Below are 23,609 nucleotides of genomic sequence, written 5' to 3' on the forward strand. Positions count from 1 at the left end.
GGTTAATTGTAGACAAATGTTCCAGGAAGAAATGACTGTCTGCAGTTTGTCAATTGAAGGGTCATATTCCAAACATTTCATTGTAAATGTTGTACAAGTTGTACAAGTCTGGGCTTGAAATTATTTAGAAATTTGGATAGCTGAGTAATCTGCGATTGGAATACATTGTTTGGAGAAGAGATGTCCCTTCTCAGATTTTAATATACTCTTCGGGGGAGATTTATCAAACATGGTGTAAAGTGAAACTGGCTCAGTTGCCCCTAGTAACCAATTAGATTCCACCTTTCATTCCTCACAGACTCTTTGGAAAATGAAAGGTGGAATCTGATTGGTTGCTAGTGGCAACTGAGCCAGTTTCACTTTACACTATGTTTGGTAAATCTCCCCCATTGTTTGGAAATTGGCATGTGAACGAATTAGTATGTCTGTGAAGTATATATGTATGTCTGTGTGTGTGTATATATATAATATTATGTGTGTGTATGTATGTATTTTTTTTTTTTGCATGCACAAAGATGTTTTGGTTGATCTTGTTTACCTGTATGTTAAAGTAACCATTTAACCCTTTCCTGCACAAGGACGTAACTTTACGTCCTCACGCGGGTGCAAGCGTTCAGAGCTCTGAACCGCGGCGGTCCCGGGTGCCGCTTGTAGCCCGGGACCGCCGGTATTATCGTGCACGGTCCGATCGCCGTGCCCGCTAATACAGTAATCAGATGCAGCTGTCCCCCCAAATAAAAGAAATGCGTTTTTTTTTTTTCAATTTCACCACACTTTGAAATTTTTTCTGGTTTTGCAGTATACTTTATGCAAAAATTCAGCCTGTCATTGCAAAGTACAATTAGTGACACAAAAAATAAGGGCTCATGTGGGTTTCTAGGTGGAAAAATGCAAGTGCTATGGCCTTTTAAGCACAAGGAGGAAAAAACGAAAACGCAAAAACGAAAATTAGCCTGGTCCCGAAGGGGTTAAAAAAATGATCTCTTAAACTGGCTGCAAAAACACAGTTTCTTCCCAGCCATAGAAATGTATTAAATGGATTCACACCTTTCTGAATAAATGGACCCATATACGTTGTTTGCTGTGAAGATTGCTCTTCATATTTCTTTAAGTAGAAGTGGCTGTGCTTGTGTGCGAACCTGCATATTAAAGTCTATGGGAAATATTGATAAGGCAAAGTAAATTATGATAGACTTCAGTGGAGAGGGTCATGAACAGCCACCTCAGAGAGTATGTCAGCCGCAAAATGTGGATGCTTGTTTAATACTTTAGTTCAAAAATATGTTTGTAATTATCACTAACATTTTGTCCCCTATTTGTCTGTCTTTATCTTTTATTGCATTCTAATTGGAATGGGCTTATCCAGGGAGAAGTGGTAAGTAGAATCTAATACCTGGAAAAAAGTAAACCATCACATTTTTATTAAATATATTAATATCTATCTATCTGCTATTAAACTCTCTGGAAAACTTTCTCTGAAAGCTTTACTTAAAAAGGGCTATCTTAAAATTAAAGCTTATTTCCTATGCAAGTAATGGTGGATAAGTAGCTGGATCGGGGGGTGGGGGTCTGACTGTTGGAATTCCCACTGTTCATGACAATGGGGGTAAATTTCCCCCTGAGTGAAGAGCGTAAAAGCACATATTCTTGGCCCCTACTTAACTTCCTTTCAAATGCTTTTATTACATTTTCCAAAACTTTTTTTTACATTTCAAGCAAAAAAATTGCATTAGTACTTAGTTGTACCAAACGGTAAAAAGTACAATGTTGAAACATATGACAATGTTTACAGGTGTCTCTCCAGACAAAAAAGGCATTAGAAAAAATAGTCCTATACAGATGTACAGAGCAGTGTGATAGGCCCTAAAACAAAACTGAGATGCAGGGTGGCTTTACATCATACCATTTACTTGGTGGAGACCTTAAGATGTCTCAAAGGATATGTAAAGGGAACCATTAAAGCAGTAACTTACTGGTCTGTCAGGAACCTTTACACAACCCCAATTCTGGTGCCCTAGATTATTTGGTTCTCTCCCATTATTACATATCCACATATAAGTAATGTTATGTTTGAAGAACCTCCGTCATTAAAGGAAGGGCTGGCTATAGCCACTTCTGTAACATGCACAAGAAGGAAAGCATGAAGTGCCAGGGGACCTTTAGGGTGCAGCATGGAAGATTGAAAGCTGTGGGAAAAGTGGAATCTAAATTTTCCCCTCAGTATGGACTTAGTTCAGCAACTGAGACCAAAAAACTTACAGAGCTGGACATTACCAGATCCCATGAGTTACATCTGTAGAAGGTTGGTGGCACTTTGGACATGCCAGCAGTCTATCTGAAGCTAGACGATGAGGCAGGATATTAAACCCATTTATAGCCCTATGTACCAACTGAAAGTGTGTTTCCCTCAATCTCTTGCTTCCATTCCCTTTCTATGGAATTAAAGACATAGCTGAGTGCAGTGTTTGTGAGTCCCATAGAGAGCAAATTGATTCTTGTGAGCGACCAGCTAGTTATACTCTATTATGCTAGTTATCTCCTGTTTGTATTCTGGATGTGTCATTTGTGTGGTTAACTGTGTTGCAGATAGCTTTGCTGCAGGCCACTATTTAGTATGTAGCAGGGAGTTAGAAGAAATGAATACTTCTCAAGTAAAGCTGCCTTTATCATTCAGATTTTTGTGTTTCAAACTTTTAGAATTGGTATATTTTTTTTCTTGTGTTCTCCTGAATAGGACCTGACTGCTTTGGCAAAGGAACTCCGTGCGGTGGAAGATGTGAGACCTTTGCATAAAGTAACAGACTATTCTTCATCCAGTGAAGAATCTGGTACCACGGATGAGGAGGATGATGACATGGAACAAGAAGGAGCCGATGAATCAACCTCCGGCCCTGAGGATGCCAGAGCCATGTACGACTTTTAACAAGCCTTCATATTGTTTCTGAGCCGTCTTGTCAACGTGGTTTTGAGAACTTTTCTGTGTGTTTATTCTCCATTTTTATTGCATAGGTCCTTGGTAAATCTAAGTAATGGAGAAACAGAGTCTGTAAAAACGATGATTGTCCATGATGATGTTGAGAGTGAGCCTGCCATGACTCCTTCCAAAGAAGGCACTTTAATCGTCCGACAGGTATGAGTGACCCAGTATGCACAACATAACCAACTCATCCATTCATGCTGTTCATTTTCCTGCATCTCATTTGTGTTGTATCAGTTAGCATCCATTCCTTATGGCAGATAATTTTCATTTCTTTGCATGTGCAATAAGTAGATGAAGCCCCATTAATTTGCTGCTTCCTGCATGTTCTGCCACAAACACTCTATACTAATCTTCTAATAAACCAATGGTTTTCTGAACCAGAAGACTGTGCAGACCCTTGTTAAGGCCATTGGCACAGATAAGACCCTGTGATTCCCCCCCTTTAATATTTAAGGCAAACAATAGAATGATTTCTTTATAACACTAACATTTTAATTGGTACATAAAATGTATGACACCATTTTTAGCTTTTGCTTCAGAAAATACAACGTTTATAAATTGAATACATGGCTTCATACTTGGTGCTCCAACAGTTTGGTCAAGGGTAGCTTTGTAGATCTTCTGAATGTCAGCCATGACAATTGCATTAAAATATATATATATATATATATATATATATATATATTTATTTATTTTTTTCTAACTATGACCATTGTTGCCAAAGTATACAGGGCCAAAAGGGCTATGGCATATAGAAATGGAAAAAAACCCTTCACCCTTACTGTGGCCTCAAGACATGAAGTTACTTGGCAGCTATAACTGCCTCCCCCACAATCAGTTATTGTAGTCCAACGTTTAGAATTTTCCAGGGATAGTATGTACTTAAGCAGCACTTGAACAAGACAAGTGTGCCTGTTTTTTCTACAGAGTACAGTTGACAAAAAGCGTGCCAATCAGCTTGAGAGCAATGGCTTTGCCGGGCGTATTCACCTCTTGCCAGATCTCTTACAGCAAAGCCATTCCTCCTCCACCACCTCTTCCCCATCCTCAAGTCAGCCGACACCCACCATGTCCCCACAGACACCCCAGGACAAGTTAACTGCTAATGAGGTATGTCTGACACTAGCTGCCTGCTTTTATCAGGAAGCAGAATTCCCATAGTGGATGGTAACCTAAAATCTGGTCATGTGCTTCTGAATAACGCCACTCTAGATTGTAAGTCCACACAACTTAACATCACCACTCTCTGTTCACGGGTTGCATCAACATTTGCATGTCTTATTGTTCATTAAATATACATTACTGCACTAAAGGATCATTGGGAATGACACAACAGTTAAGGTGTTAACCTTGTTCTGTCATCCACTTCTTTCCCTCACATGTACTTGTGTGTTCAGTTGTTGTGTGTATTTATGTCCTTCATATCTGACTCTTACACTACACGATTACGGGAATGTGGTTTTCTTGGCTTTGGGAATGTTCCTAACTAATTGGACATTCTGCTCTCTAGACGAAGTTCAGTTGTCAAGTCTCTATAGAACAGACTCAGACTGTTTACAGAGCAGGCCAACAAATGCACAATTCTAAGTATTCCAAAATATGATAATTCTTATGGTTGAGTCTGGTAAGTCGTCTTGCAGTTAATGTGAATGTCAGCCGCAATTCACATTCCAAACTGCTGATGCTATTAGGTCAAGGAGACATTAAATAATACTACAAGCTGTAACACCACCTAGCTCCTTTCCCTGACCCTCCTTGGAGCTCAGCTTGCAGCAGTTAAACAATCAGGGATGGAAGGGGGGGCGAGGATGCTTTCCAGCTTGCAGCAGATCAGAAGCAAAAAGAATCTGACGCTTTGCACTGGAAAATAATAAGTGTTTTTCTACATTCAGGAAGCAAAGCTGGAAATATGAAAGCTATTGTGGCCCCATGGCAGAGTTACTAAAAAGGAGCATGCCTGTTTGTAAATACAGCGAATCTGAGGCTGACGCACAGCATGCACAGGAATCTATGCAAGCTCTGCCTGATTTACGCCTGATAGCAGTGTGTCTCCTTGACCTAACAGTTGTCTAATTTTTAGCAGTTTGTAACATGAATTGCTGATGACAGATTTACCTTAATAGTGGCAGTCACATCACACATACAAAATCTGTATGTGGGAGAAAATGGTAAAAAATACAGTATACAGCAGGTGAGTATTAAATAAGTTCTTATTTTTCTTTTTATTCTATTGGGGAAAATCAGATGGCCAATCCCGCCATCTAATGTGTATGGGGGTCTCCTGTTTCCCCCTGGCAGTAGCTGTCAGGGGAATGTAGCTTTAGGCATGTACTATTTCTGCATGCCTTATCTCACAGGATATAAGCTTCTGTCAGAGATGTGTGACCGCGTCTCGTTTTATTCTGCGTGTTGTAAAAACACATGTGCTTGGTTGAGGTGAGAATGTATTTGTATTGAGGAGCTAGAAGGATTAGGGCCCTTGCACACTAAGAAAATCACACAGATAATTTGCCATGCATTCCATTGCTCATGCTCCCTCTTGATGTTCTGTCGGTCCCATAGGCTCTATGCTCCGGCGGATACCGTTCTTTCACAGTTCCTAAAGACCTTGTAATGAATGAACACTAAATACTGACTTTGTAGAGAAAGTATAAGGAGCGCCCCAAGGATGGCTTGGAATCCATCTGTGAATTGTCCATGCGGGTATCAATCCTTGATAAGCATTATGCTTGATGGAATTGTGGCAGAGTTGTTGCATTAGGAGGCATATTATGGTGACAGTAGTAGAAAGAGTTTTCTTTACTTAATGAAATAACCCTATATTATGAAAGATATTTGCTAGGTAGCTTCTTTACTGTCTGAGTTAAAGGGGTTATCCAGTGCTACAAAAACATGGCGACTTTCTTTCAGAGACAACACAACTCTTGTCTTCAGTTCAGGTGCGATTTGCAATTAAGCTCCATTCACTTCAGTGGAACTGAGCAGCAAAACCCCGCCCAAGCTGGAGACAAGAGTGCGTCTCTGGAAGAAAGTGGCCATGTTTTGTAGTGCTGGATAACCCCTTTAATAGTAGGATTATGTTTTTATAGAAGGATAAGAAAATCAGCCGTTGTAGAGAATGTTCTGTAATTTATATTCTGCGTCCTTGCATTCTTTTGTTTGATGAGAGATTCCCAGCTAAGGTTTCTTGCAGCAAGAAGCGTCATGTGACAATTCTGCTGACTGAGCTATTTTGGCTGCTACTGACAGCCCCATCAATTTGACTTTTTTGGGCTATCTGATTGGCAGGTTATAGAAGGGAAAAGGATGCACAAGACAGTGTGGTCATTTAGAATGGGATTTTCTTAAAGTATACCTATCATTTAAACAAACTTCTGACAGCATGAGGCAGACACACTCAACAGCATGCACACTGCCCCTTCATCTCCACTCTAATGCTAATGTAGCAGTGCGCGGAATTATACCGGAGTCTGTAAATGGCGTCTAATGGACGTTCTCTAGGCTCCATTATAATTCCATCTACTGCTAGTGTAGCAGTGAGAGCAGAGATGTAGGGAAAAGCACATACCGCTGAGTGCGCCCTCCCCTTCTTTCTGGCGATCGGCGGGGTGTCGGCACCTGGACCACCACCGACACAAACCTCTGACATGTCAAACGTTTGTTTAAATGATAGGAGCACTTTAAAGTAGATACCCTTGTTGTAGGGGACTTGGTCAAGTGAAATATCCTTGTATTATTAGGCAGAACTAGATCAGACATTACCCATCTTTTCTGTCAGAATGTGCACATTCTTTCTCCAGTCACGCTGTCTTTTCTTTCCTGTATATGTGTGTGTTTGGGAGTAGATGTAGCATTTCTCTTCTGTATATGTGTATATTTTGTATGGAGCTATTTTGACTTGTATGTGCTAATATCTAGTAGGTTTTCAGTAGTTTTTTTTTTTTTTTTTTTTTACCATTTTTGCTTCATTGTTTTCCTTTTTAGCTTTCCATCTGCATTATGCTATTTCTGTTTTTTTCCATATATGTAAGGTAATAAAAAGTATGTTGCCCAATCAATATGGTAGCCATGTTAATGCCATATGTAATCTAAAAGGGTCTTTTATACAGGACGATTATCGGCCAGAAGCATTGCAAGAAACATTCCTGTGGCTGATAATATAGGCCCGTGTAAAAGTGACAGTGATCAGCTAAGGACAGGGAAAACGCCTATCCTCTGCTGATGGCGTCTTTAAAACTTGCTTAAAAATGTATCTCTTGGCCGTGTGTAAACAGGAGAATTGCAGCCGACAAAGTGAAACTGACAGCACAGATATGCGTATATCCATGCTGTCAGTTTTCCAATCACACAGCACTCATTTACAGCTGACAAATCTGTACATGTAAAAGGACCTTAAGCCTATAAAAATGTTCGTTTCTGGAAGATATGTGTGTGGTTGTTTTCTCTAGGCACATATTTTTACTTTTTATTACATTCGTTTAATTAATAATTGAAGATGAGCGAACCGGGTTCGGGTACGAGTCCATCCGAACCCGAACGTTCGGTATTTGATTAGCTGGGGCTGCTGAACTTTGATAAAGCTCTAAGGTTGTCTGGAAAACATGGATGCAGCCAATGACTATATCCATGTTTTCCACTTAGCCTTAGGGCTTTATCCAACTTCAGCAGCCACCGCTAATCAAATGCCGAACGATCGGGTTTGGATGGACTCTGGTTCGGATGGACTCTCTATTAATAATTAATAATCAAAACTATGCAGACCACACTTAAAGTAGGTATGTTTGGCTCGCTGCTGGATTTTTACCTCACAACTTTGTGTTGTGTAGCCAATGTGCCGCCTTCAGTGTTCTCCGTGAGTGACTTCGGATGTGTGTGTGCAGATTTATTTATTGTTTGACTCATTCTATTCTTCCTTGCAGACCCAGTCCGCAAGTAACACTCTTCAGAAACATAAATCTTCCTCCTCATTTACACCTTTTATCGACCCTCGATTACTTCAGATTTCTCCGTCCAGTGGAACAACTGTTACATCAGTGGGTAGGTAAACTCTTGGCAGTCGTAAAGGTGATATTAGTACTTCCTGAGTCTATATTTTATGCAAGGGAGAAATTGAACATTTAAGCACATTTTGTTTTCTTATTTGTCTTCAATCATACTCTTCCTTCTGACTCAGCGAAGTCTATAACAACCTAGAACACAGTGCTCTATATGACATTTATTAATTTTGCTATGCTCCCATTTTGTGAGCTTTGGCATGTGGTACTGTAAAGAGTATATGTTTTTGTGCTCCAGGCTAACAGCATCCCTGCTTCTAACGACTAAACAATGCTTATGAATTGACCAAACTTAGACAGGAGTGAAGTAGGGTAGGCTGCCTGCTGAAAACCAACCCACATCAACTCGACATTACCAGCAGGGCAGCGCTGTGGTTAGCTCGGCGTCCATTGGCAGCATCCATCACCGAAGGAACATTTTATTTTACATATTTTGCAGTGTTCCATTTGTTGACTTCTGGAAGGTCATTGTTCAGTGACCAAAAACGTATTTCATTTGTGCTTTTGACTATGGTATGATAAACCTGATCTAACCTCCATTTCTACATCCTGTGCATTGCTGGCCACTTTTTCAATAAAGGTTTGATACTTCACTGCATGCAGAGCTTAGTCTCTTTTTTTTTTTTTTCTTTTTTTTTTTTTTCCTTTTTTCTTTTTTTAATTAATTTTATATTTATTTATCCCAAACATACAAATAGGATGTCCAGCATGCCGAACATGTGGGTCATATGTATCTGTGGCTTACAGTCGTAGTCACAGATTATATACCCACCCCTGTTATCTGAACTCCCTCATGTAAGCCTTCCGGGTTGTCTGTGTTCAGAGTATAAATATACATAGGGCCTTGTGTTTTCCCCTATATGTTGTAGTGTCGTCTGCCTCTCCACCCAGCTTGCTGTGTGCAGTGTGATAACGACAAATGAAATGATGAGGTTTTGTCATTGAACATGTCATTGCTTATATCTTTCAGGTACATACATGCGCACACTGGAAGCTAACCTTAAAAATACTAATTTTATTTTAGTGGGATTTTCCAGTGAAGCGCTGAGGCCAGATGCTATGAGGCAGGATCCCACAAGGAAAGGATCAGTTGTTAATGTTAATCCCACAAACACAAGGCCACAGAGTGATACACCTGAGATTCGCAAATACAAGAAGAGATTTAATTCGGAAATATTGTGTGCTGCGCTATGGGGTGAGTTACCATGTAAAATATATTTAGGCAGATTCTAGAGGAGCTTTTCACTAAAAATACTTTTTTTCCCTAGGTATTTGCTTGTCCATTTTAGAATACAATAAATGTATTTTGTGCTGTGGAAGGACTATAGGGGGAAATTTATCAAGGGTTTTGCACCTAATTTTCAGTGACTAATTGCATTTTTCACCCATTTTCGGTCTAAGTTCTATTTATGAACCAGTATTCGACAGATGCGCCTTTTTTTTTTATTCTACCTATTTAAGTATTCACCCAAAAGTTTGCATAATCTGGGATTAGCTCCCCATTTATCATTTGCGACTTTTTAAAAAGTGGCATAAACAGGCGCAGGCTTATGTCTGGTCAGTACCAAGTGAACAAAACTCTGCATTTTTTTCATATTTGCGCCTTTTTAATTAGATACATTTACTATGGCAGTGCTACATTTTAATGAACCAGTCACAAGCTATTGGAACAAAATACACCCCAATCTCCATTAGAATAGTTGCACACATTAGACACCTTAGTAAATGTCCCCCCATAGTCTTTAAATGACTTATTCTTCTAAATTTTATCCTTCTGTCTTAAGCAAAATGGCTATTCATGACTGTTCATCCATCTAAGGGCCGGTTCACACTGAGTAAACTCTGCGCAATTCCGCGGCGGAGCTCTCCGCCGCTGAATCCCGCCGTGCTCAGTGTCCTGCTGTTAAGTGAATTGAGAGGGCGCGCGCTCGTCCATTGCCGCCACTCTCTTCATGTTCATTCTTTGAGCGGAGAGGAGAGGGAGCGGACAGGCGCGATCTCTCCTATTCGCTCAAAGCAGCACACTGAGCATGGCGGGATTACTCTTAGAATACATATCTAGCGTCTCTCTATGTATATTGAAAGCCAGATGCCCAGCTGCTCAGGTGACCTTAACCCCTTAACTTGTTGACACAGAAACGTTGAAGATTGAAGCAGGAAAAACCCATCTAGTCCACCATTTCTTTTTATCTTAGGATAGATATGTTTATCTCAGGCATGATTACAATCAGTTACTGTACATTTTGGAGCATACTCGTCCTGGTGGTGTCAGCAGTGGCAAGAGCTAATAGGATATCTCCATGCTGCCTGCTTAAACGCTGCTGTATAAAAAGAGTAGTAGTTTTATTGGTACTGTATTTCAATTTCCAATTGTTAGTTCAGGTTGATACCGTCATGGCAATATTAAATATTTTTTTTATTTATTGTGTGTTTATTAAAAAAATATGTATTTTATTTTGGACTTCTTTCACACATTACAATTTTTGTGCATTACTAAATTATTTCATTGCAGTACTGCATCACATTTGTGAAGAAGCTGCAGTACTGCAATGAAACTGTTGTGTGTGAACATAGCCTAAGAAAGAATGCTCTTACCTGGTGCTGTTTTATATCCAAAACCAGGTGTGAATTATAATGAATTAGATTAAATAAAGAGCAGATGCTATTTCTACTCTACTCTTGTTGTCGTCACGCGGCTTTTATTTCTAACTTCCCGCCCTATGTTTCCTCGCTTTCTCTTTCCTCAAATTTAGGCTGCATTCATACACTGTAAAAAAAAGTATCAAAGTACAGTTGTAATTTTGAATGTAAATAAAGCAATGTGTGAGCAGGGGACAAAAGGGTGTAAGCAGGTCATAGATAGTGAGCACATTCATTGTTTGGACAGTTTTAATTACAGCCGTAATTACATGGTGAATGTACTGCTGGCCAATTTCTCATTGACTGCAATGGAGGACATTACAAAGCCCTATTTTTACCTTAGTATTATTGCCGTATTTTACCTTTTTATTATACAGTATATGAACATAGCGTTAAAGGGAACTTCTTATCATTTTCATTCTGCCCAAACCACAAGTCCCTGGCGGATTCTCCCACCCGTCTTGATTAGTGTATATTTCCCTGTTTGGATATACTTTAGTGAGAGATCTGTAACTGGTGGGGCAGGAACATGAAACCAGTAAACACCCTGACAATTTAGGGTTCAGGCAGCATGAAAGGAATGATAGGTTACCTTTTAAGCATGTTGAATTCACAAAAGTAATGTGATGACCACATAAAATAATTGTGTCCCTGTACACATAAATTAGAGACCAACAACTATTACAGGTTCAAATGCTTACAGCGGTCTTGTTTTTTGTTCCTTTTCTCAGGTGTGAATTTGCTGGTGGGCACTGAAAGTGGATTAATGCTGTTAGACAGAAGTGGTCAGGGAAAGGTCTACCCTCTCATCAACAGAAGGCGATTTCAGCAAATGGATGTCCTTGAGGGTTTAAATGTGTTGGTAACAATATCAGGTAAATATTAGTATTATAAACCTCTGAAGTCTACATCTAATAGTTTTGTATGTTATATAACTCTTAGGCTCCATTCACATGGAGTAAAAATGGCGAAATTCTGCGGCAGAATTCTCTGCAGCGGAATCCCACCAGCCTCCCATAGACAGCCAGTATGATTCCTTGTGTAAAGGAACAGTCCAAAGTCATGATTCCTTGTTTTAAAGATATGGGTTACACAATAAGAAAAGACCTAAAGCGTAACTGTCATGTTTTTTTTATTTTTTTTATTGCAGAAATCTGTAGTTTTAAGAAGCTCTGTAATAGGTTTTATTAGCCAAAAAAGCCTCTTTCTGTACTTCTTATCTGTGCATTATCGGGCAAACACATCTTGACTACAGAGAAGACGGTGAAGACAGTTCTGCTCTCTCCATTATCTCCTATGAAGGGGGGAGGGGGCCGAGGGAGATGAGGGAGCAGGAAGAGGTGACATGAAGGTCAGCTGTTTGTAGACTGTCTGGGCACCTAAAATGCTGGATTCAGAGGTCAGAAAGGTCAGTGCTTATCTATGAACTTACAGAGAGAAGATTGCAGGGTGTTGTGCTGTGCAGAAATCCTCTGTGCTCTTTCACTCCTCTCAGCCCCTCACCTCTGCATAGCCACATAATGGACCCAGAAATCCTGCTTCTTCTGAAGTGACGGGGGGCTAGAAAAATGGCTTTTTCAGTACACAAGGAAACTCTTTTGGTTAATAAAACCTATTACAGAGTTTCTTAAAATCGCTTGTACTATTGATATTTATTGTTTTCAGAAAAATGACCCTGAAATGACAGTTACGCTTCAATGTCTTAATGTATTCTACTTGATCAGTCATAACATGCTTTGTGTTTGTGTCTATATAGGAAAGAAGAACAAGTTGCGAGTATATTACTTGTCCTGGCTGAGAAACAAAATTCTCCACAATGACCCAGAGGTTGAGAAGAAACAAGGGTGGACAACTGTTGGTGATTTGGAAGGTTGTGTGCACTATAAAGTTGGTAGGTGATTCCATACAGATGTTTCTTTATGATCTGAAACTATTTTTCACCCATGGATTTGCATAGCAAGGATGAACATGAATGAATCCCTCTAAGGCTGGGTTCACACATAGCATTTTGTACAGCATTTTTTTGTCAAAACTTGGAGTGGGTCCAAAACACACAAATATGTTGTGGTTCCACTCCTGGTTTTGACTAAAAATACATACCAACAAGACTCGGTCTTGAGTATGGTTTTGTTCAGATTTTATCCTTTTGTATGTACTGTGCCACACAGACCATTGGTCTAGCTGCAGCTTCTATAAGTGTAATGGCCCCTCTCCATAGGTTGATTATTGTACAAATGAGTTTTCATAGAAATGTCTGTTCCTAAAAATTGGCCCATGTAAAATGTCCCATGATCAACCAACTAAAAGAAAACACTGATTTGTAAGCTGAGGAGATCTTGTATTCAGCCATTAAAATCATCTGTATTGGTCACACATTTTTGCAAATACTGTACATACATTCAGCAAACTTGTCTTCTCCTGATATGTCCACTGGTCTCTTCCCATTGTTTACAGCTAGTTGTCTAGGTTACTGACCACCACAATGCTCTAAAAGCAGTGGTTGAACTGCGAGAGAGATAGATGTGTAATTATATTTATAAAATAATATGTACCAAGGCAAAGTACTGTCCAGGATGGGAGGGAAAGAGCGCGTGAAGCATGAATTAATGAATGTACTGTATTTGCAAAAATGACGTGTCCTACAAACTAACTATGTTAGTATAGATTGCAGTGCCCCTTTTATAGGGTTTTTCCGATGACTTGCCACTCCCACCAGAAATGGCCGCTCAGCATACTCTACAGGCCATTTACTATGAGAACAGGACATTTAGCAGATTCAGCAGTTTTCAAAACGCCAACACCAGATAAACCGCCAGTTGCGAGGGAGCAGGACAGGTAAGTATACATTACTGTCTTGTCCCCCACAACCCCGGTAGCATGGCTAATTATGCATTTTTCCCAGACAACCCCTTGAAGGCAGCAGCTTTCCCCCCCTGAAGCAGTGTCCATGGGAATTGTCCATGGGATGTGTCTGATTGTGCAGTTCAGTTCTTTTTACCTAGATGATAAGAAGCTGTAATACCAGACACACGCTATGTACATGGCTGTGTTCCTGAGGTAAAAAGCTGTTTTGTTCTTTTTCTGGAATGTCTTTGTAGGAATGTACATACTGTACATGTGGAAATTTTCTTATACACCATTTGTAGGCTAGTAAGTACTATAAGTAAATTTTATATAAAGTACTTTCGTTAGAGTGTTGTAATGGCCATGGGGTTTCTTGTGTAACATTCCTATTTATTTATTTTACTTTAGTAAAATATGAACGAATCAAGTTTTTGGTAATTGCGTTAAAGAGTTCAGTGGAAGTCTATGCCTGGGCGCCAAAGCCATATCACAAGTTCATGGCCTTTAAGGTACGTAGACTCTCAGAAATATATCATACATTTTACCAGCAATTATCATACCTTAAAGGGGTATTTTGAGTTTTACTATTTATGTAAAATGTGCTCACCCTGGCAGAAAATATTATATATATATATATATATATATATATATATATATATATATATATATATATATATATATATATATAAATAATAAATAAAATATATTGTCCAGGAACCAGTTCTGTTGCTCAGCACTACTTTCGTTTGGAGGATGTGAATGGTATTGCCTGCTTAGCCAATCAGCATCCTACTGCGGTTGCTGATTGGCTGAGCAGGCAATATCATGCGTGGACTCCACAAAGAGCGATGAAGGGAAGTATGTGGGTTTTTTGTTTGTTTTTCAAGTTTTCTGTCAGGCAGATGTTTATATAATAAGTACACCTCTGAATACCCCTTTAGGTTTTTGTGTGTAAAAAAATAAATAAATTATAAATGTAACTTGTTCCATGTCGTGATCTTTTTCTTGCAGTCATTTGGAGAGTTGGTACATAGGCCACTGTTAGTTGACCTGACGGTTGAAGAAGGACAACGACTAAAAGTGATTTATGGTTCCTGTGCTGGTTTTCATGCTGTTGATGTGGACTCAGGAGCGGTCTATGATATTTATCTTCCAACACATGTAAGTATGATGAATATTAGATTGCACTGTGGGCTCAGGGTGGGATATTTTTCCGGTATATTCACATTTAGGGTGCGTTCACACCTACAGGATCTGCAGCAGATTTGATGCTGTGTTCAGTTATTTAAATGAAATCTGCTGCAGAAAATCAGCTGCAGATCCTGTAGGGGTGAACGCACCATTAAAGGGTATTCCTGCCTCACCTTGTTATACCCTATCCGTAGCCACAAGCTGATTGTCGGTGGGGCTCTAACCTCTGGGACCCCGACATGTCACAAGAATATAGACACAATAATTCCTGCAATGAATGGAGGGCTGACCTTGCCTGAGCTCTATTCTTTCGCTAAGGGGCTGCCAAACTTTTCAGATCATGAACATTTAGCATTCTATTTACTGGGGGGCAACTGTTTGGTGAGAGTCCCTGCAGTTTGACCCACCAGCAATTGCCATATCTCCTATCCTATGGATAAAGAAAACTTGCTTAGATGGGAATACCCTTTTAAATTATTGGAAGTTAGGGAAAGCTAAATCCAACCCTAATAAAAACGTTCTGGCCCAGATCATCAATCTGTAAAACTAAAAGTTGTGTAAGGGCTGTATTACACATCAGCGCTCGCATACAGAGCCTATAACACAATGGCTCTTGCTTTAAATGGGTACTCAGGCTTCGTTTTATAGAAAATATTAAAGATTATTCTTACCTCTCCGCTCCCCTGGTGTCCTCCTGCCATATCTGTGCATGCGTCAAACACCCATCTCCCCCACCATACCCCACATAACCCTCACTGCAGCAGCTGACACTTTGGCAGGCAAACCCATCTTTGCAGTGACAGCCCGCTTAGCCAAACGCTGGCAGTGATTGGCTAAGCGGGCAGTCAGTTCAGAGATTGGTTTATCTGCAGTAGTGTTGGTGGCAGCTGCGGTCAGCAAGGGGCACAGACATGGCAGGAGGACACCAGGGGAGTGTGAAGAGGTCAGCATAATCTTTATTATTTTCTATATACTGATTCCTGATTACTACTTTATATCAGCCGCGCATCACCTATTACACAGAGCGATGTGTGGCAGGCAGCTCATGATTTTTTAACTTGTTGAAAGACAACAGTCAACGAGCAAACGCTTGCTCTCTCCTTGGCTGATCAATGTCTTTATTACACGGAGCGATATCTGCCTGAATTACCAGATAATCGCTCCATGTAATAGGGCCTTACTTTGCCAACAGCCACCAATCAGTTTGACTTTTATGTCTTAATTTCTGTTTCAATGTGTTCCCACTGTTAGCTGTTTTTTATGACTCTTGACTGGGTATAAGACACTTAACAATGTCCTATTGTACTACTTTTACAGATCCAGAGCAGTATCCAGCCACATGCAATCATTATTCTCCCAAATACGGATGGCATGGAGTTGTTGGTTTGTTATGAAGATGAAGGAGTTTATGTTAATACTTATGGCAGGATCACCAAAGATGTGGTTCTACAATGGGGAGAAATGCCGACATCCGTTGGTATGTTTTACGTGGCCATAGAGTTTCAGTGCTCACTTTTTTTTTTTGTTTTTTTGTTAAATATTCGATAACATTTTTTATATTTTAGTTATAATAAAACAATTTCTTATACATTGATGGTGATATAACATGGCTTCCTTCTGAATGCATTTTTTTTTATTTTCCAGCATACATCCGATCTAACCAGATAATGGGGTGGGGTGAAAAAGCCATTGAAATTCGATCTGTTGAGACTGGCCACCTAGATGGAGTTTTTATGCACAAAAGGGCGCAAAGACTAAAGTTCTTGTGTGAACGAAATGATAAGGTAAAAACTTGGCAGTCATTGTTACTTTATACATGGAATGTGCTAGCAGCTATCATTTCAGTAGTAGTGATAAAAGTATAGGTAGTACCAAGCCAATATATAACAAAGTCACTAGGAGGAGCTACTGTATTACATCACTGCAAACCTAAATATTATTCAGTGCAAATTAAATTGTATTATAAAACACACTGTTTTTATTAAATTTGTAATAAATATTGCTGATCCTAATTTTCAACTTTTTACAGGTTTTCTTTGCTTCTGTGAGGTCTGGTGGAAGCAGTCAAGTATATTTCATGACCCTGGGCAGGAGTTCTCTTTTGAGCTGGTAACAAGTGGAACTGCTGACATCTCCCCTACAGTCTTCGTAATCTCCGTAACTTGAAATCATTTGCAACTGGAGTACAACCACACTCATTTAGTGGATTTTGTGTTTCTAACATAGGGGAGAAGATTACAGAACCTTGATGCAGCTTGCAAGGCAGCTGGGGCTGTAATGCCTTTGTTGGGTGCTACAAACATCTGAGGGTTCTACTAACTTAGACACTTCCTCTTACTATAAGTTGTAAGTAAGATGTGAAAGAATAAGTCACACTAAGCACCCCTTCACCAAGAAAGAACATGGAATTTAACCCAGTCCAAGAGAACTTATCAAGCCTTTCTGATGATGCACAGCCAGGCTTACTAATATTTCACTTATTTAATTTAGTGTTTTTTTTCTGTTTTGTTTTCTTATGTTGGTTATGACAAAGGAAAGTTCATATAATAAACTGTATTTATAAAATGTGAAAGGCAGCAGCTAACGTTTGTTAATGTTTTATTTTTTTTTTATTTTTTTTGCTACACACAGTTTTGGGCCAATGTTGTGAATTGTTGAATTTTGCCTCTATACTTTTACTTTACTTTTACCTCTATACTATTTTTTTTTTTTTTTTTTTTTTTTTTTTAATTCCGCATCCCTACACAATGTGTCACAGTATTAGCGCTGCCTCATCCATAGCTTTTTATTGAGTTTCTCCTAGAAATTTACAGTAAGCGTGCACGCAGTCAAGTTGGCCTAAATCTGTACTGTAGAAAGGGAACAAAACAGGGTTGTGGAGTTGGACATTGCAGGCAAATTCCAATCAACTTATTTTTTCTCCTACCTCATTCAGAGTGATGCACAAAACCCTTTTGTGCCATGGGACCTGCGTGATATTTGCAGACATCTTGGCTACTCGAGGGCTTGATGGAGAGGTTTACTCTACTCATTGTGCTTAAATATCATATAGTAAACACATGAATGTGTAATTTTAATACCACATTTATGCCAGGTTTATCTTGTTAACCACACTGGCAGAAGTTGTCATTAATAACTGCACATGATAGCAATGCAGTGGTGACAAAACACTTAGGGTTCATTGGCTTTCACTTTTCAGTTTTCTTTGTACTATTTTCACACAAACCAATAGGGATTTCTCTTCTGTGTATGGCAGATGTAGCATCAAGGAGGATCTGTTGTAGACTAGTTCTCTGAATTCTAAAGTGTAGGTCACTAGGTGGGGAATTTGAGGGTTGACTTATTCATTAATGGGGTGTATTTTTTTTTTCTTTTATTATATTTTTTTTTAAGAATGCAATGCACTAAAACAATTCTAAGAATGTAGTTAATAATACTTATTCTTAACAGACATACTGTACTTGTGTTTAGACGTATGATTCCCTGTTCTGATTTTTATAATAAGAATATAAGATAGTCCGCTTTATTTTCTGAAAGTTTTGACATTTGTAATAAATGTCTGGACAGGGAATATCCCGCTTAATGACTTCCCCATTTATGACGTTTGGTTCCTGGAGTGTACAGTTGTGGTTGATGTAGCAATGCACAGTGTCATTCAACCCTTTTTGACGGACTCTTTTTCTTTCTGGTGTGAAGTACATTGTTGACAGCTGCCTTAAGCTGTTCATTTGTGAACAGTTTCTCTTTTTAATATAGAAATAGACTACTCTTCCTTTGTTTCTGCCATTGTAGTCAAGCGTTTTTATTTTGTTTGCCATTGACCTCCATGTAATATCCCGTGATGGCATGGAGTTGGCTGTGGTCATGCAGGTTTGTCTAGGGGTAGGGGGAACAGTCAGCAAAATTCAATAGGGTTTCAATAAAAGCTTGGTAACTGGCATGTTCCACCAGTCCTTGAAATGTGCACACTTCTCTGCAGTCACCCCCGCATATACACATTCATGCACATGGTATGAAAGCCCTATTTTTAAATGGCAGAAACATAATTTTGGATTTTTTTAAAAAATAAAAAGCACTGATAAGTAATGTTACGTATACATTTTGTTCCTTTCCTCTTGTGAAGGGCAGTATGCATATTAAAGAGCAGGGTTCCTAAGCTTTCTGAAAATTAACATAAGTTCCAATCCTAAATTCTTTCTCCCATGATCCCAATGCAATACGAATTATCACTGGAACAAATTTTAGGATATGTTGGTGGTTTTGTTACTTAGTTTATAAGTTTAAACCTACTAAAAAGATGAAGTTAATTGAAGATGAAACTTTGAAAATTTCCAAGATATGGCAGGTATCGGTTGAACTGTCTGACCTTTTACCAGCTTTTAGTGGGATCCATTTATAATCAAAGAATTCCAAAAACGTTCAAACCAGTATTAACAGCAAAAACCACTATATGTCAGAAAGCAGAATGCATTTGCTCTTTGATTTAGTTACTGAAACTGAATGACTGCAGTGTTGCTTATTTCTTTTTTCTGTTTTATGCACATGTGACATTGGAGAAAATGTTTACATTTTTGTTAAACTAATGTGCATCACATATTTATGTTTTTTAAGTGAATTTTTTGCATAATTTTAGTAATACACAATTTGTGACCTATAACCTCATTTTTTCATTAATAATAGTGCGAAAAGGCAACAGTGACAAACTGCATAAAATTACTAATTGTGTAACTGCAAAGCAGACTTGTGTCAAGTAAACATTCTCAGACTTTTTGCAGTGCTATCTAACTTATGTCTACTGTGTTTCATGGAAGTTCCTATTTTCCCCATTTTTTTCCCCTTAAATAAAGTAAAATTGACACCTACACATGTGGACTGCATTCATTTCATAGATTGCAGTGGCAGAATACTATATTGCAGGAAAGTAATAGCCCTGTGTTAATCATTGAATCTGATTGACCATCTGCATGAACAATGTAGGTAGAAGATGCAGGAGTTATATGGAAACTAGGCAAATGCCACTGTACCATAACATCAGTGAAAATCCAAAATGTTAGCTTTTATTTCATTTAAACAAAGGTAACCTTTTCAAACAGCTACCAGAAGATTTCATTCAACCCAAGTCTAATGAAAAATCATCCTATTATGTGTTACTACAATTGGAAAAAAACATGTCCATCAAGTTCAGTCAAGGTTAGGGAGAAGATTTGGATGAAGACTACACACCAATATGGGAAGAGAAGCTAGGTGAGAGGTACCTTTTTACATAAAAGCAGACCCAGTATTGGACCTTGGGTTATACGATAGTTGATAATGGTTACCAGACAACGGTCAGAATAAAGGTGTCTTGGTAAGCGGGTCAATCCTGACTTTACTGTGGATGATCTTGCCCCAACTGCTGGTCTGATGATCTAAGGAGCCATCACATACCGTATATCAGTCGGTCACCTCCAGTAGTAATACAAGGGACACAAATAGCTCCGTGATATGTGCAGGACATCCTCTAGCCACATATGTTGCCTCACACAGCAGGGGGACTTACAGCTTGCAATAAACATAATTTCACGCCAATATTGTAATCACTTACATATATCATCATTGCATTCAAGAAGTTTTATTTGAGTCCAACAAATCCTTATTGGTGCCTTGCCCTCCCATGCAGTTTCCCTTTGATCATAAAAGCAAATGTGAGGCTTCTATGGCCTTATTATACAGTGATACACCATTGCCTTAAAGGAGTACTCTAGCAGTGAATGGAAAAAAAACCCTGGAAACACTGTAGTTGAGTCATACCTTATTAATCTAGTGCTGTATGTGCCAATAACCAATTTCAACTCCATTCCCTACCACCTGCTGATACAGAGTGTAAACTGCTCGACTTCAGGCTCGGTTAAGCAGTAGGGCAAGCTCTGCCTTCTACTAATCCCATCTTTTCTTGCGCCTCATCGGCCCTCTGCCTCCTTGTTCTTCAAGCCAATCCCCTCCTGTTACTCTCCTTGTAACTGCCGGATGTTCCTACATGCCCAAGCAGGGAGGGTGCTGGCCAGAAGCAAACATTGATGAAGGCCAGGGCCCTGTGCAGGACCAGATCTACTGATGTACTTATCTCAAAATGGTGGCAGCCAGTGGGGTTGACAGACCACAGGTATAAAAGTCTACAACTTCCGGCTGGAGTTTCCTTTTACATATTCAATTAAAATCAAGAGCAACAAAAACTACTTGTTAATTTATTATTGTACCCAGGCAAATATGTAAATGAAGGTAAATCAAGGGTCTACTGAATGATTGCCTCACAGAAAACACCTGGTACTCTTCCTTGCATTTTTTTACTTTCTATTTTACTTAAAGTTTCATCACAACAAACACAATGCAGTAAACTAAAGAAAATGAAAGAACTTTTCTTTACCTTACCTTTTTGCATTCTGACTTCTCTACACAGGTGTGAGGGGTAAATCTTGCAGTTTTCATACCTTATTTTATCTCATTCCTCATGGTGCTTGTTCCTGTAAAAAGCGATCTTTTATCTGTGGATTGAACTTCGCGACTGCAGTGCCACTTAGCCCTGCCCCCTTTGTGACGTCTGTGTGGGCCAACTTAGTTGGGGTGGGGCCTAAACCGTTCCAATGGCTGCTGAGGGGGTTGGACCTATGCGTCATGAAGTGGCAGAGGGGCAGGCTACAGTGGCGCTGAGGCCACGAAGCCCCGCCCAGTTAGCACGATCTGTACATGATAAAAGATCACTTTTTACTGGAACAAGCATCATGAGGTATAATATATGCTACAAAAATAGGCAGCCACAGGGACACCGGTTTTTCTTTTGTTAACTGTGCATCTATGTAGCATTACTAATATATGCAGTGTTTGACCTGTTTCCTCTACATAAGATTATTTTGAAGTATATTGCATAAATATTCTGGTAATTTACCCAATAGAAGGTGTCACTTGAACCATAAGCCTGCCATGTTTTAAATGGCAACGTGTAAAGGTCACATTTAGAGGGTAAAGTGGACCTTTTCAGTGTATGTTTCCCAAGCCATACAGTATTCAGTCATTGCTAACAGTATCAGTCTAGAGACTAATAACACCCAGGTGTCAATCAGGCCTGGGCTTCTGCTGCAGTCCACAAGATTACATACAATTTAATGCATTCTTTTGTAGTGCAGCTGTAGCTTCATACATAAAATGAATTATTTGAATCACCAACTCATGTGTAGGCCAGATCATACATTTCCAGCAGGAATAGCATAGGCACAGAGTTCTGTGTAAAGATGCTCCAGAATTATCTTATAAATTCATTGATTCTAGGGTTTATGTTTTCTTTGATTGTAGGTGATCTTTCCTCTTTCTTCTCCCTCTATCTTCATCATTTCAGAAATCTATACAGATTGCTGCATAATGTCTGCCAATAAAAAAAAAAGTTAAAGGGGAAGTCCGGGCAAATTTTAAGTTATGTTATTGCCCAACAAAAGTTATGAAAATTTACTAATAGACACTTATTATGGGAGATGCACCTATAGTGCATTTTCCCTGCACTTACTACAGCATGGTGTGTTCAGGTCTCTGTAAAGTTGGTGATGTCACGTCACATAAACTGACGTCCCACCGCTGCAGCAGGTGTCGGCAGTTTATGTGACGTGACATCACCAACTTTACACAGATTTGAACACGCCATGCTGTAGTAAGTGCAGATAAAATGCACTATAGGTGAGTTTCCCATAATAAGTGTCTATTAGTAATTTTCATAACTTTTGTTCGGCAATAACATCTTAAAATTATTTTGCCCGGACTTCCCCTTTAATTAATGGCAGGCTGTGTAGAAGGCTTAAAATTTATGCCACCTGCTCAGCTGGTTGGGCTACATCTTTATAGCAACAGGATGCTCAGGAACAGGAGACTTCTACTTTTGAGCAGAAAACCCTGTTTGTGGCCTGATTTAATAAAGTAATCTGTCGGGCTCTATGCAATGCCGAGAAAAGTAAGTGCTGCTTATGCTATGCATCGCCACTTATCTCCTTAAGCGCGCTCGACCTATAGAGTTTAAAACCCTCAGGTTTGCTGCAGGTTTTGCCACTCAATGGGTAGCAAATCTGTTGCAGATTAAAGGCAGCATCCACTGTGTGTTATCCGCTGTGATAAAGTAAGTGTGACTGTACCCATAAGCAGCATACTGACAAACCTACAAGAACAAATACTCTGGTAAAACAGTAGGTACTAATACCATTTACCATGATAACCTTAGCTGTCAATCAAATTACTGCATGTTATTTATATATTAGGAATATGTGTGAAGAAATATAGAAAAAAAATTTCAGCCATTACATTGTAGGCTTAAAGTGACTCTGTACCCACAATCTGTCCCCCCCAAACCGCTTGTACCTTCGGATAGCTGCTTTTAATCCACGATCTGTCCTGGGGTCCGTTCGGCAGGTGATGCAGTTATTGTCCTGAAAAACAACTTTTAAACTGGCAGCCCCGTACCCAACGGCCGGGGCTTAGATTGTGTATGCATTAGGCTGGCACAACCTCTGTCCCCTCCTCATCATTAGGAAGGCTCCAGGCAGATTGTCTCCTATTCATCAGCTGTGTGAATACTGAACATGGGCTGGATCGTTAAGGCATCTGTGCAATGTTCAGACAGGAGAAAATGTTCCAGTGTCATTCCTAATGGTGGGGAGGAGGGATGGAGGGGTGGTGCAAAGTTAGGGCACAGATACTCTAAGCCCCGGCCGTTGGGCACAGGGCTGCAAGTTTAAAAGTCGTTTTTTAGGACAATAATTGCATCACCTACCAAACGGATCCCAGGACAGATCTTGTATTAAAAGCCTCTAGGTACAAGCGGTTTAGGGGGGTCAGATTGTGGTTACAGAGTCGCTTTAAAGGGGTTGTTCACACACACAAAAAAA

At 39.5% G+C, this 23,609-nt stretch overlaps 1 protein-coding gene across 4 annotated transcripts in view; it reads left to right on the forward strand.

Annotated features, from left to right (window-relative positions):
- The window catches only part of MAP4K4 (mitogen-activated protein kinase kinase kinase kinase 4), a 122,589-nt gene extending 105,308 nt beyond the window's left edge, over positions 1-17,281 (forward strand). For 2 of the 4 annotated variants that reach the window (XM_069970972.1, XM_069970974.1), the window contains 13 exons: positions 1,367-1,375; positions 2,735-2,910; positions 3,010-3,130; positions 3,908-4,090; positions 7,900-8,017; positions 9,059-9,229; positions 11,406-11,549; positions 12,431-12,565; positions 13,927-14,027; positions 14,530-14,679; positions 16,027-16,186; positions 16,354-16,493; positions 16,739-17,281. In XM_069970972.1, the coding sequence (XP_069827073.1) occupies positions 1,367-1,375; positions 2,735-2,910; positions 3,010-3,130; positions 3,908-4,090; positions 7,900-8,017; positions 9,059-9,229; positions 11,406-11,549; positions 12,431-12,565; positions 13,927-14,027; positions 14,530-14,679; positions 16,027-16,186; positions 16,354-16,493; positions 16,739-16,822 (1,692 nt within the window). In that variant the 3' untranslated portion in view covers positions 16,823-17,281. The remainder of the gene's footprint in view (positions 1-1,366; positions 1,376-2,734; positions 2,911-3,009; positions 3,131-3,907; positions 4,091-7,899; positions 8,018-9,058; positions 9,230-11,405; positions 11,550-12,430; positions 12,566-13,926; positions 14,028-14,529; positions 14,680-16,026; positions 16,187-16,353; positions 16,494-16,738) is intronic. The other 2 variants (XM_069970973.1, XM_069970975.1) reach the window with 1 other exon arrangement.
- Positions 17,282-23,609: the final 6,328 nt, after the last annotated feature.

This window comes from Dendropsophus ebraccatus, chromosome 5 (assembly GCF_027789765.1).
Source record: "Dendropsophus ebraccatus isolate aDenEbr1 chromosome 5, aDenEbr1.pat, whole genome shotgun sequence".
NCBI classification, from domain to species: domain Eukaryota; kingdom Metazoa; phylum Chordata; class Amphibia; order Anura; family Hylidae; genus Dendropsophus; species Dendropsophus ebraccatus.